This window comes from Apium graveolens, chromosome 6 (genome assembly GCF_009905375.1).
Source record: "Apium graveolens cultivar Ventura chromosome 6, ASM990537v1, whole genome shotgun sequence".
Taxonomy (NCBI): Eukaryota; Viridiplantae; Streptophyta; class Magnoliopsida; order Apiales; family Apiaceae; genus Apium; species Apium graveolens.
Genome location: NC_133652.1, coordinates 4,898,113 through 4,913,360, shown reverse-complemented (window position 1 = coordinate 4,913,360; position 15,248 = coordinate 4,898,113). Strand labels below are relative to the sequence as shown.

Here is a 15,248-nt window from a genome sequence, read left to right as displayed (position 1 = left end):
CCAGAGTTTTATTCTTAAGATAAGATGCATGAATGTTTTAAACATAGTTTTGCGATATAAATTCATGTATGATTTTGAATTAAATCTTATGACATATATGCATGCATATTTTGAAAGTGTGATATTTCGATAGTGAATTAAATTTTTTTAAAGTAGAGCTTACGAGCTACATAATACCTATGCTAGTGATAAGCGATAATTTGCGTATAACCTTAGTATATGATATACGAGTTTGAACATTTTACTTTAAACCAGGAAACGATATTCCCGAGTATGTTACGTATGGTTTCCAATAACTAGTAATCGAATAAAGTTATTCAATGGTTTTAAACCCTAAAGTGAATATTATTTCGAATATTCATTTAATAATTGTAAGTACGATATATTATTATTATTATTGAAAATTATTTTGATTATTCGAGTATAGATTTTACTTAGGAATAATTATTTATTAATTTAATAAATATTAACTTTGAATATTCATTTAAAGACCTTTAAACTCTGATTATTTTATTTAAATATATTCTTTAATCGATAATTATTGAAGGAATACTATTTAAATATTCTTTTAATATTTTAAAATAAGATTTACAAGCAATATATATTATTTAAATCTTTTTACCTTAAACGTGTTTGAAAAATATTTTCGAAATTTATAAGATGGTTTTAAAAAGTAAAGAGCGGATCCCAAACCCGTTTTCAAGTTTAAATCTTCCTTTCGAAGGGGATTTAAATACTCGCTCAAAACATAAGGGATCCTGCTCAGTGTTGTATTTTATATTCGCAACGAATTTGTTGAATAGATAGATAAAGAGAGTTTTTGATTACTTACCCAACATTCGGGAAGTAAGTCATGGAACAAGTTCAATCCATTAACAAGCACCGCTTGGGAACTATTGGTGAGTTTCCCCTTTCCATCTAGATAGGACTTCTTGGTGGAATCATATCAACAAGTTTCTACTTGGGAAAATGAGAGACGAGGTTTACGTTTCAGGGTCATGAATTTCATCTGAACTAGGAGTGGCGTAGGTGGACTAGTTGTGTCAGTCCAACATTTATTTATTATAAGTCTAATGTTCCCGAAAGTTCCGCAGTAGCGGTTCATTCTATAGGAGTTCAGCGATCGGTGGACAACTAAATCTTAATGTTCTCCTCTACATGTAGGTATCTATTGGAGTTGTACAACTGCGGTTGATCATCGTAAGTTGCACTTCTCACGCGTCAATGTTTCAGAATTGGTTTATCATCCAGATTGGATATTTTCTGCAACATTATCGATAGCACCCCGGTCAGAAAGTTACAGCTGGGTGACCGATGAATGTTGGCAGGGTCAAGCGTTCAAAACGATGTTTTGAAAATAAAGTATTTTGTAACTTCATCTTTTAAATGATATTTCAAGAATTGATTTTACTTGAAGGGACAAGGGCCCTCAAGATTTTTACCAAAATGATTTATACAAGACTTACCTTGTAACTTCATCTATGTGATAAACTTTTGAAAATTGATTATACTTTAAAGAATAGTAGTTTTCAAAGAATTATGAAACAGTTATATAAATATATTGAAGTATCCAGTAACTTCTTCTTTTGAACATATAATATGTAGCAAACTGTAATATGTCGGTATTTTATGTGGCAAACTGTAATATGTAGCCTTGTTTTCATCCCAGTTTTTTTCCTACAAATATGAGCAGACAAAACGTTCCACGACAACAATAGTCTAGACAGAGTTCTGCCGGAACTGCCAAGCGTTGCAATTTTTACAAGATTAAGAATGGAGATAATGTTCAAATCCCCAGAACATACATTGAAAAAGTCATCAGCCATAACCATAAAGATTTACATAAATATAGAAATGACATGTAATAAGAAAAGCTCAAGAGGAGAAGGTGTCAATAATGGTGGTGTGAAGTGGATCACTTAAATGTGTAGCCCAGTTGTTGAGTGGACCTTTTCCTGTGGCAGCAGCTTGGACGGCAAAGCCTAGAAAGCCAACCATGGCGAGGCGAGCATGCTTGATCTCGGCAAGTTGCAGGGTAGCCTTCTTTTCTGGGTCAGCTGCCAAGCCAAGCGGGTCAAAGTGGCTGCCACCAGGGTAAAGTCTCTTTTCAGGGTCGAGCTCAGCATTTCTTTGAAATTCAATGTATCCGACGATAAGAACTTCGATCCAAATCAATGAAGTGATGGAGAATGGGAGTGGCTGACCAAGATAAGATGATCCCTCAATTAGCTCCACCTGCAAGTTCACATTTCACTTGTAAATCTGTCATCCAAATCTACTTGTAAAGATGTCTCGTGCTAGCTATTTACATAACAATTTTTAAATTACGCTCCGAGAGTCGAATTCTTGACCTCCCGCAAGGGGTACAAGAGCTCAACCACCGCACCAACACCTTGCTGGCAATTTTTAAATTAGTTACCAATGGACTAATGATATATCCTCTATGATCTATCTATTACAAAAAACTCATTTGTCAAGATGAACATTTGAGTCCAATTAGTACAAACATTTGACAAAAAGTTTTGATGTTAGTAATATTTATAGACAAAGTACCTTTCCGGCATCTTGCCAGGTGATGCCGGTGAGGGACTCAACAGCGAGCGCGCCCAAAGTCGCCAACATAGCCCACCGTCCATGAATCAGCTCACATTCCCTAAACCTCTGTAGCCCAAACACCTCTGCGTAAGGCTGAAATGGTGTGGGCGCAACATCAGAGGTCTCAGTTCGAGTCCCAATAATATCTCCAGCCAAATTCTTAGCTAAATTCTGGTCCAACTCATCCAAATCAAACTGCAGATACTCAGCAGGCTTTCCCAAACCAAAAGGATCGAACCCGTAATCTCCGACTAATGTGCCATCGAGATATTCCGGTGCTTTTGCACCAGGAAACCACAATGGCCTGTCAGGTATTATCTTGGAGGCTTTCTTGGGTGCAGCTTTTTTCTTGGTACCAAAACCAAACCGGGCTTGGACTTTACCGGAATTGGAGTGGGCATCGGAGATTCGTGTTCCGATAAAAGAGGAAGCAGCGGCGGCAACAGTGGTAGCGGCCATTAGAGTATGAAAATGAGGAATGAGTGTTTGAGTGAGTAGATAGGTTTATATGTTTGCTAGTGGATTTTTTGGGGTTTGAATTTTTTTATCTGCAAGAGTGAAGTATGGAGCGTTGGATTAGGAGGGAAAATCCATCTGATGGCTATAAAAATATAGGCCTTATCTAAGCTTATCCGTTTGATTTATAATTACGGGGGTTTTTATAACAAGACAGGTTGGAGTAGAGTTGTACGCGGTTCAGATCAGATTGATTTTGGGGTAAAAGTCGAACCAAACCGCGAAGAGCGACTTTAGAAAATTGTCATCTGCAACCGCATTTGCGGTTATTGCGGATCGGTTTACGGTTCAACCACTTATTTTAAAATAATTAATAATTTACAAAAAAAATAAAAATTCGAAATATTAATAAATTCGAGTTTAAGTTACGTGACAAATTTAGATTCAAATATAAAATACAAACTAATGCTCCGTGTAGAGCAAGGATATTAAAAACATACAAAAATACGGAGGCGAGAGAAAAGAAAAAAGGAAATGATAAAAAAAATTGCATGTCGATTACATTTTCCATTTGTTTGGTTATATATCTTATAATGTTTGTGAATCTTATGAACGAAATCTTAACATTAACCTAAGATTAGTTAATAAATGTGTATATTTATTAATTTATATAATATCAACTACATTTTTGGAAATATATTTTATTATAAATATATGTTGCGGGTTGCGGTTGCGATTTTACGATTTTCAAGAATTTAAAATCGCATTCAAAGCGCGAATGAGCGGTTTTTAAAATTTAAATACGCAACCAACCCGCGTTTTGTGATTATCCGCAAAATGCGGTTCAGTTGCGAGCGGTTCAATGCGGTTGAGCGGTTCTTCCACTACATTAATATAAAATTTAACTAACTCAATTATCTTCACTTCTTTCTTCCACTACATTAATTTTATGTATCAAATATTGATTGATCCCATCATTTATTCACTTTTTTTTTCTTACAACATTATGCTTTTTTTTAACATTATGCTTTTTTTAACATTATACTTTTTTTTTATCAAAAATTATAAAAAATATATAATATAAAAATTAACTAACTCAATTACCTTCACTACTTTCTTCCACTACATTAATTTTATGTATTAAATATTGATTGATCCCATCATTTATTCACTTTTTTTTTCTTACAACATTATGCTTTTTTTTAACATTCGTGTGTTCAAATCAAACGTTTATATCTCAACAAGACGGAGGGTGTAGTAGATTATATTAAATTATGAAAACACAGAACGTAACCTTCACAATAGATGAACAAATGGTTCAGGACATTGGGAAAAGGTGAATGCAAGTGAGAGTGATTAAGCATAAATCTGAGTGTTATTATGGTGGTTGTTACAATTAAGAGATTAGTCCAGGCAATTTTAAAGTTTTGATTTTTTCTTCTCCGGTATTTCCTTTATCAATCTACTGTGAACATTAACTTCAATTAGTTCCTCCCCATTAAATAGTGTTTTTCGCCGTCATTATTGAAAAAATGGCATCAGATACGATTCCTAGCCGATCTTAAAAAACAATTGAATAGATGTTTTCGCGTGTGATGCTAAATGTCATTAGTGTTTAACATATGATATTAGTTGATGTCTACTGTACTAATACATAACGTTTTGCAGATTATATATGATATATTCGCCACAAAAATTAACTAAAATTGGCGTATTTTTTTTATTGAATATGAGCATTAAATATGTAGCCTACAAGCTATAAGGAGCCATTTAACTAAATTAATCCAACAATAACGATGTCTAAAATGAGGAACAATATCGGGGTTTTTTATAAACTGATGTGACAACATGTTAAGACATACGTTTACGTTCTAAATCTAATGTGAAACATAACTAAATAACAAAAGATCATTTCTAATAAATCAATGTATAATATAACACAACTAAAAAATAAAGGCATCAATTTCTTTTCTCTTTTATTGTCTATAAACCCTTTTAAAAATTAGTTCTTTAGAAAACTTTAATATTATTTGCCTTATTTTATATCGTGTATTTATTCAAAATTGATCAAATGTCTATTTAAATATCTTTTTTTTGTTTTTGTCTAATGCATATAGTTCAATTCAAAACTGATATCTTTTTTATAATATTAACATCGATTTACAGTTCACAAGAATCAAAAGATCTATTTTCAAATGGTTGACTTAAATAAATTATACTAAATGTAATAATATGACTTAAATGGTTGATTAGAGCCAAAATATGGAACATATTTTCAAATATTTTATACTCATACCAATACAGCAGATAATTAGTGATTTATAAGTTATGATGTCCCACCAAAAATAAAATGAGAAATAAAGAGGAAAAAATTCTTATCACATTTTTACTATATTTTCAGTTATTTTTTCAAAATTGACAACTAAAAAGATTACCTGCAATAATTTTCCCACTTTCAGGTAGGCATACACAATAATCTAATAAAGAAAAAGATCTCTAGTGATATTTTGACTAATCTAGTGATAATTTGACTTATCGATATCTCTGAGATCTTTAGTGATAATTTGACTTGTTCATATCTCCAATCTTCATATCTTCATTTGGCTTGTCGATATCTCTGAGTTCTCTAGTAATTTTTCTTGACTTCTCGATAAATCATTCTGAAGTTCTCGAATGACTTCTCTATAACACTTAATCTGTGACTTGTAGATTTCTTATTTTAGAATAATTTTCCCAAAATAAATTTATTCAACTCCAAACTTCTTCACACCTTCTTTGAAGCATGATATTCATGATCTTCTTTCAGAGTTTATTTTTAGGCTTTAAACTGTTTACAGAAAAATACTCTAGTCTAATCTATTTACATTTTTACAAACTTAAGTGATACAATACAAAATGCAAACTTATATTACCATACAACTTACTTAGAGTTGACAAATTAACTTAGTCTTGTTATAGTACATGCTTGTCTTGCACAACACGCACTTAAGTTAAACGAGTTTTTAATATTGTGTGTTTGTGTTATTTGTACTTACTTCAATATCTCTACAAATTAGTAACTGCTTTGTTCACCAAAATCCGAACAAGTTTTAAAAGACATAATTATTCAAGAAACACGTTCAATATCTAACAAAGACAGATCAAAAAATATTTATAAATCAATATATCAAAATATAAAATATTTAAAATATAAAATTATAAAACAAGGGATTTATTGTTGGAGAAGAGTTTATATATATGAACAGTAGCTGTAATAATGGTGAGCCGACTCCTTTCATCTTTTTATATATATTTATGCATAAGTATATGTGTAAGTGTTGTTTCCAAATTAAATTCTTGATTTTATTATTATTATAATACAAGAGATTTATTATTGGAGAGAGTTTATACATATGGGCAATAGTTGCAATAAAGGTGAGCTGTCTTTTTCCATCTTTTCAAATATATTTTATGTATAAGTATATGTTTAGGTGTTTACATATTATTATTATATTTAATAATATAATTAGTTGGAAAATTAGTATTTATTATCATGATATTATCTAGTATAAATTATACTAAAAATAATATAATATAATACTAATAAATAATTATATATTATACAATATATAATTAGTTTATTATACTAATTATATTAGTAATAAATATAATAAATAAATTATAAGAATATCTTTATTAATTAAAAATTATATTAAAAATTTATATAATAATATATACTTTATATATATTAATATATTTTATTATATTAATTATAATATAATAATATAATAATATTATTGTTAAATTAATAATTATATTACTAAATATAATTAAGGACCCCGTGAGACTCGGTTTTCTCTTTAGTAAATTGATTTTTAAAATTTGTCGGGGAACAAAGAACCAAAACACTAGACAGAAGTGAGGTGAATGACTAGTTTCAGAATTTAAACTCTTTTCTTAAAACTAAAAGCACTCACAACATTAACAAGTTATAGCAACAAGACACGAAGAGTGTTTCTGTACACATTGATCCCTTGTTAAGTATTGTCTTAACGAGGGACATAAACTAGCACTCCTAACTTTGGAAACCGTATCACTGTCATAGTGTGACCGTAATTAAGAATTATGGGATTATATACTAAATATAAACTTTTTCGATTTTTGCATCGACTAATAGTTTGTAAATTATTTATGAGAATATAATTTTGAGCCGTCGAACGATGATTATTTATCCTATAAACATGTTTATTTTTTGCAGAATTTAAATGTTTTCAATAAAGTAATATTTTAATAAAATATTCCATGCAAACTAATATATTTTTACGATGATCTAGTTGATAATATATGTAATTTTCAGAATCTTTAATAAAACTTAATCCGATTTAAATTAAAAAAAGAGTACGGTCGGATCCGATCCGGCTTGAAAAAGACCCGATGAAGTACATCTCGAGGGCCTAAACGAATTCTGACATTTTTGAAAAACACCGCTCAGCCCGGTTAAAATCAAAGGCCGACTCGATCAAAGTTCAGACTTTTTAGAACACAATCAAAATCTGACTCAACGGGAGTTTTGTGCATGTATAGGTGCAGATAGTAAAAATTTTAAAGACGCGTTACATTGTAAAACTGTATGTTTGAAAGAAACCGAGGCCTGAGGTAGTAGTTAAAAAGAACCTAACTTGAGTTCACTGGGCAAGTCTGAAAATCATTTGAACTTGACAACTTTAAATTAAATAAAAATTAAATTTTAAATAATATTTTTTTATAAATATTCACATAGTAAATTATAATATATAGATTTTTTAAAAAAAATTTAATATTAATGTTTAACCTTAATTTGAATTATTATTTATTTCTAGTATAATAATAAACAAAAATAATATTATTATAATGAAATAATATCACGATAAGTAAATTTAAATAATTTAGGAGATAAGAAATTAAAAAAAATAATATATTTTAATATTTATTTGAGATATTTATATATATACAATATGATATTTATTTAAAATACGATTTGGGGTCGGAGATTGGGGCGGGGAGACACTAGTCCCCGCCCCCGCCCCGGCCCCGCCCCGCCCCGATCCGATCCCCCAATTTTTTTACACATATCTCTCTGATTTTTGTTCCGTACCCGAAGAAATCCTCGATTTCCCGCCCTGTTCAGGGTGGGGATCGGATCGGGTCGGGCGGGGCGTGAAAAATGACCATCCCTAATTACAAGAATACATAGTATTGAAGACCTATTACATTGTTTTAAAAAACAAATGTATTATCAGGGCCGGTTCTCGGACTTTCTAGGCCTAATGCGGAAAAATAATATATGAACTCTTTTTGAAAAATTAAAAAAATAAAATTTTATAACACCAATCACCTTAATTATACAAAATCAATTCACTAAAGTAGTATTTGTGAACACGGATCTCATCTGAAATGACTTATTCTTGCATTTTTTGAAGTAAAATAATTAATTGTATGTTCAACATCAATATTTTTCAGCATAAATTTACTTGATATATTCAAAATTGATAATCCATTCAAACTATTGTGCGTCATACTTGTCCATAAATATTCAGATATATATACGAATAAATATAATTTTGGATTCTCAAATATTTTTTAATAATGAATAAAAAGGAGTTGGAAAAAATCAATGTATGAAATGCCTAACAGTTGTTAGAGGATAACTATAATTGCAACTGTAGCAGTGCCATCAGGAGGTTTTAGCTAACATGGGACTCCCCTTGGAGATGCTCTAAGTGTTTTTGAATTATTTACCTACATTGCTTTTAATTATGATCATTTACACTTTACTGTCTGTTTTTACTATAAATTTATGCATCTTTTGTGTTTGTGTTGTTATCTCTGAGTGTGTGTGTGTCTTTGGTATACTTATTGTTCATTGAATATTGTGCCAACTACAGGATTTTGCATTGCTATAAATACAAGATTGGAACTTTGCAAGTTATGGAAACTTTGTATCCAACTTCACATACTTTCAACTCTAGTTACTTGATGCAAGATTGCAGGAGCACAATATGGACAAAAGAAGAGAACAAGAAGTTTGAAAGTGCTCTTGCATTGTACGATAAGGATACCCCGGATCGATGGATTAAAATTGCAGACATGATTCCTGGGAAATCAGTGTTAGATGTGATGAAACAGTATCAGAATTCGGTTGCTGATATTAGTGATATAGAAGCTGGTTTAGTTCCCATTCCAGGATACCTCCTACACACTAGAATTGATGAAAAATGGCGAGTTCAATACGTTTAAAAAACGCCCTATGCTATGTAGATCCTCTGATCAGGAGAAGAAAAAAGGTGTTCCGTGGACAGAGGATGAGCACAGGTAAAAATATATTATCTGTGCGAATTGTCTGCATAAAAAATCGATTATATATTTTCAGTGTAATTTTGTAATTACGAAGACATCAAATCAAGTTGCAAGTCATGCTCAGAAATATTACCTAAGACAGCAGCTTGCAAAAGGTAAAGAAAAGAGGAGGCCTAGCATCTATGACATTACGACCGTCCATCTTACAAGTAATACTCAATTCGACAATCACAAATTTGCCACTCAAGACAAGATTACTATGACTCCACTTCCAGAGAAGTTGTGAAACAGTACTACACCAGCTTGAAGAAGAAGATGAGAGAAAACAAGTAAAAGTTGTATATTCAGAATAATAGTTTGTTACAAATCTTACACTAGAAGTAATGTCTGCCTAACAATATATATACACCTGATTGCTTACTTGACTGACTAATTAACTAACTAATCACTACATAATTATAATATATATTGACTTAATGATTAAGTGATGTCAGCAGTTTTGTCAGCAACTCCAACACCCCCCCTCAAGTTGGAGGGTGTAGAATGCACACCCAACTTGCTAAGAAGATCGTTGTGTTGCAGACCAGATAATGGTTTGGTAAGTACATCAGCCAACTGAGTTCGAGATGGAGTAAAAGATAATGAAATCAGTCCAGCAGAAAGTTTCGAACGCACAAAATGACAGTCCAGCTCAATGTGTTTTGTGCGTTCATGATAGACAGGATTTCGAGCAATGTAGATGGCAGCTTGGTTATCACACTTAACAGAAATTGGTGTGATATTAGGAACGTCGAGTTCATGAAGCAATCGGGACAACCAGGCTAATTCTGAAGTAAGGCGTCGTAAAGATCGATATTCTGCTTCGGCAGATGACAGGGAGACAGTATGCTGTTTCTTGGACTTCCAAGAAATGAGACTGCCACCCATTAACACCACAAAACCACTAACAGATTTTCTTGAATTGGGACAAGCAGCCCAGTCAGCATCACAGAATGCCTCAAGCTGATAGGAAGAGTCCTTGGTGAATAAAAGTCCTTGAGCAGGATTGTAAGTGAGATAGCGAAGAACGTGAAGAGCAGCTTCCCAATGTGGTTGACGAGGAGCAGACATGAACTGGCTCAAGTGTTGCACACAGAATGATAGATCTGGTCTTGTATTCGTGAGAAAATTTAATTTGCCAATTAATCTTCTGTATGTTGATGAATCTGTAAGCAAATCTCCTTGATCAGGAAACAGTTTGATTGTAAGATCTAAAGGTGTAGTTACTGGTTTAGCATTGTCACAAGAAAATTCAGACAAAAGATCCAAAGTAAATTTTCGTTGAGACACAACCATTCCATTCGGAACCTCTGCAAATTCTAAACCCAAGAAATAGTGTAACTTTCCCAGGTCTTTAATTTTGAAAACCTCATCTAGATAAGTCTTTATAGCTGTCATTTCAGCATGATCATCCCCAATAACTAAAATATCATCAACGTAAACAGCTAAGTATAGAACAAGACCGCCTTGTTTCTTATAAAATAATGAAGAATCATTCTCAGAAATAGAGTAGCCTTTAGTAAGCAGAGTAGACTTCAGCTTAGTGTTCCAATTCCGAGATGCCTGTTTGAGACCATATAAAGATTTATCCAGTTTGCAAACTAGTGAAGTATCAGAATGGTTTAAACCTGGAGGAGGAATCATATAGACGTCTTCATCAAGATCTCCATGAAGAAAAGCGTTGTTAACGTCTAAATGTCTCATGTTCCAGCCTTTCTTTACTGCAGTAGCAACCAAACACCTGATTGTTGTCATTTTAACAACTGGTGAGAAAGTTTCTGTATAATCGATCCCTGCCTTTTGAGTATAACCACGAACAACCAAACGAGCTTTATAACGCTCAATCGTTCCATCAGAATTTTGTTTAACTTTGAATACCCACTTACAGGATATAGGTTTCTTTCCTGGAGGGAGCTTAACAAGAGACCATGTTTTATTTGCCTCTAAGGCAGTGAATTCAGCATCAATAGCCTGTCGCCATTCAGGATATTTAATAGCATCTTGGAAAGAAGATGGTTCTGATGGGGGAAGTTTATATATTGGGGTTAAAACAGTGGATGAATTGCATAAAGAATGAGTAGTATAGGAAGTTGAAGGAGTGCAAGAAGATGCAAGAGTACAAAAACATGCATTACTACAATTAGTTGGTGGATATGAATGTACATAATCACCTAGATATGCCGGAAGTTTTGAAAACCGAGATGATTTTCTAACTGGTAAGAAAGAATTGTCAGGATCAATAGTTTGATCAGCAGTTTGATCATGTGATATAACTGAGGAATTGTGTTCAAATTGCTCAGTGTGATCAGATGAAGAGGTGTGTGAATGGGGTAAGGATATGTCATTTTCTGGAATAGGCAGAGGTATAAACTTTGCAGTCAGTGGTGTGACATAGGGAAAAACTGTTTCATGGAAAACAACATCTCGTGAGATTATAATGGATTTTGTGTCAAGACTTAGGAATTTATAAGCCTTTTTCCCGTATGGATACCCTAAAAATACACAAGGAAGTGCTCTTGGTGACAGCTTATCTCTATTTACTTTGGTGGTACAAACGTAACTCAAACACCCAAATGGTTTAAGATTTGAATAAGACGGCTTGCTGTTAAAAAGTTTTTCATAGGGTGAACAGCCATTTAGGACTTTAGAGGGAAAACGATTGATAAGATAGGTTGCTGTCAAAACACAGTCGCCCCAAAAATGTTTAGGTAAATTTGATTGAAACAACAAGGCACGAGAGGTTTCAAGTAAATGTTTGTGCTTCCGTTCCACCACACCGTTTTGCTGGGGTGTGTGTGAGCTGGAAGTTTGATGTAGAATCCCTTTGGACAAGAAAAATTCTGTAGCATATTTGCTGAGACCCAATTCTAATGCATTGTCTGTCCGGACCTTTTGGACATTGCAATGAAACTGAGTAGAGACTAAAGCTATAAATTGTTTAATAATATCAAACGCACTACTTTTGCAACTAAGAAGATGCGTCCAAGTAGCACGTGTAAAATCATCGACAATGGTAATGAAGTATTTGTTCTTATTATATGTAGAAATTGAATATGGCCCCCAAAGGTCTACATGAATGAGTTCAAATGGAGCAATGGAATGAATAGTACTGCGAGGAAAAGGAAGCTTATGTTGTCTTGCTTTAGCACATATATCACACATTGAAATTGCAGAAACACTAGCATTATCTATATTACAAAAAGTTTTTAACTTGGAGAGAGATAAATGTCCCAGCCTTGAATGCCAGACAAGGGCTGAAGTGTTCCCAGTTGTGAAAGAAGCATTTGACAAACAAGAAGATTCAGCAGAAAATGGAGGAGAAGAATGCAGCATGTAAAGGCCCCTCTGAGAGTCACCAATTTCCAGTGGCTTCCTCAGAGAATGGCCCTGCAAGTAGCAACTGTCTTTAGTGAATATGACATCACAATTCAGAAGTTTAAATAATTTGCTAATTGAGAGCAAATTATATTTAAAATGTGGAACAAAGAGAACTTCAATGAGTGTTATTTCGGGAGTAATTGGGACACTGCCAACAAAATCAATACTAATAATCTGACCATTTGGCATCGATATAGTGATGGGTTGTGATAATTTTGTCAAAGAAGAGAATAATTTCTTTTGAAAACACATATGATCACTCGCTCCACTATCTAGTATCCAGCTAGCAGTGTTAGAATCAGAAAAACAAGCAACAGAAGAGAGATTAGAAATGGTACCAGCAAAATTAGCTGAAGAAACATTGATATCAGATGAAGACGACTGAGCAGATTTTAGGAATTGCATAAACTGAGAGCAAAGTTCAGGAGTAAATCCAGTGAAACCATTATTCCCTGTAACAATAGAACTTCCAGCAGATTGATTAGGTCCAGACATGTTATCAGGATTACCATTTTCTGAAGAGACTGTAGACTGTCCAGACATCTCAACATTTGCAACCATCCGTTTTGGTTTGGTAAATTTGAAGTCAGCTGGAAAACCATGCAACTTATAACATTTGTCAATAATGTGTCCTTGTTTCTTACAGTAATTGCAGAACAATTTCTTGGTATCAGTCTGAAATCTTTTATTGTTACCTCCTTGATTATAGTTTCCAGAACCATAAGATTTGGATGCATTCAGTGAAGCAGAATCTGGCAAAAAATGCCCAGTAGAATGTATCTCCCTCTGAGTCTCCTCTTGAAGTAAGAGACTATAAACTTGGCCAATAGAAGGAAGAGGTGACCGCATTAGAATAGAGCCCCTCATAACATTGAAACTTTCATTTAGGCCCATCAAGAATTGGATGATTCTCTGATCTTGTTGAAACTTGGATAATTTCTGAGAAGCACCACATGAGCAGCCACAAGAACATACTGGAATTAAGCACAAAGCATCTAAATCATCCCACAACATCTTCATTTTCGTAAAATAATCTGCTACATTGCTATTTCCCTGAGAAACCTCAGCCAGTTCCTTATGAAGACCAAATAACTGTGCACCACTGGAAACACCATATCGTTCTTCTAATTCCAACCACATTTCATGAGCAGAGTTTGAATATATGACACTACGGCCAATTGTCTTCGATAACGCACCAAGAAGCCAAGATATGACCATGTCATTGCATCTAGACCAGCTTTTATAAGAAGGTGCTGTAGAGAGTGGTTTAGGAATAGATCCATCAACAAAACCTAGTTTATTTCTTGCTGAAAGAGCAATAGTTATCGATTGTTTCCAATTGCTGAAACCAGTGCCATCAAAAGGCTCACTAACTAGCTTCATTCCAGGACTATCCGAAGACTGAAGATGTAAAGGATTATCTTGATTGAATTGAGATTGATTATTCTCATTGTGATCATGATTATTTGACGATTCAGCCATTAAGTATTGAGTTTTGATGAACAAATAGGGATTATTCACCAGAAAAATGATCTCAATGAAACAAAACAAGAACTGTAACTGAATTGAAGTAATACATAGAGAAAATGTCAAGAAACGACACTTTGAAGATGATAAACTATTCGATCAATATCACTCTCGCAAACAAAGAAACAATTGAGAACGAGAATGAAATCAAGAGAGAGTTTTGTGCGTAACTATGATATGATGATGCAGTAAGTTGATTTAGAAAGTAGACATCATAATCAGTAAAAGAATTTGTATATATCGAGAGAGATTGAGAGAGATTGAGAACCAATCCGATTTATAAGCACTGCAAACTTTGTATCTATCCCATGGATCTGATTGTTGCAGGCTCTGATACCATGTGAAACAGTACTACACCAGCTTGAAGAAGAAGATGAGAGAAAACAAGTAAAAGTTGTATATTCAGAATAATAGTTTGTTACAAATCTTACACTAGAAGTAATGTCTGCCTAACAATATATATACACCTGATTGCTTACTTGACTGACTAATTAACTAACTAATCACTACATAATTATAATATATATTGACTTAATGATTAAGTGATGTCAGCAGTTTTGTCAGCAACTCCAACAGAAGTGCATTGCAACACCGAAGATGTTTGTTGATTGGAACCACTTGGATAAGATTAGAAGTGCCTTCGTGGCTGACTTTGATCGTATCCCAGATCTGTTAAGCAGTAGTACATGATGATACTTTTTGTAACTCGGTAGCTACCATGCCATTAAGAAGTGAATTCATAGATTTAGCATTGGAATTCATTGCATTCACTTCTTCAGGAGAAAGATCCTTAAGGGATTTGGGCTTCCCATCTTTCATTTGGATTGTAAAGCCATTTTCTTCAGCATCCCACTCGAATGCATCACGCTGGAGAAAGATTTTCATCCGAAACTTCCAGTCATTGTAGTTTTCAGCACCTTGGAGCAGTGGTGGATAAT

General features: G+C 33.3%; 1 protein-coding gene, 1 long non-coding RNA gene and 1 pseudogene across 2 annotated transcripts; 1 reads left to right on the top strand and 2 right to left on the bottom strand.

The window, feature by feature from the left end:
• Nucleotides 1-1,701: 1,701 nt before the first annotated feature.
• On the bottom strand, nucleotides 1,702-3,084 carry LOC141664325 (chlorophyll a-b binding protein CP29.2, chloroplastic-like). The gene is made up of 2 exons (XM_074470250.1): nucleotides 2,554-3,084; nucleotides 1,702-2,235 (listed from the first exon to the last, which is right to left on the bottom strand). The coding sequence occupies exons 1-2, from the start codon at nucleotides 3,052-3,054 to the stop codon at nucleotides 1,876-1,878; spliced, it is 861 nt and encodes a 286-aa protein (XP_074326351.1). The 5' UTR covers nucleotides 3,055-3,084; the 3' UTR covers nucleotides 1,702-1,875.
• Nucleotides 3,085-8,991: 5,907 nt separating this feature from the next.
• LOC141664458 (transcription factor DIVARICATA-like) lies at nucleotides 8,992-9,652 on the top strand (annotated as a pseudogene).
• Nucleotides 9,653-12,416: 2,764 nt separating this feature from the next.
• Nucleotides 12,417-13,161, bottom strand: LOC141668623 (uncharacterized). Its single transcript, XR_012553118.1, has 2 exons — nucleotides 13,122-13,161; nucleotides 12,417-12,792 (listed from the first exon to the last, which is right to left on the bottom strand). It is a non-coding gene; the product is annotated as an uncharacterized LOC141668623 (long non-coding RNA).
• Nucleotides 13,162-15,248: the final 2,087 nt, after the last annotated feature.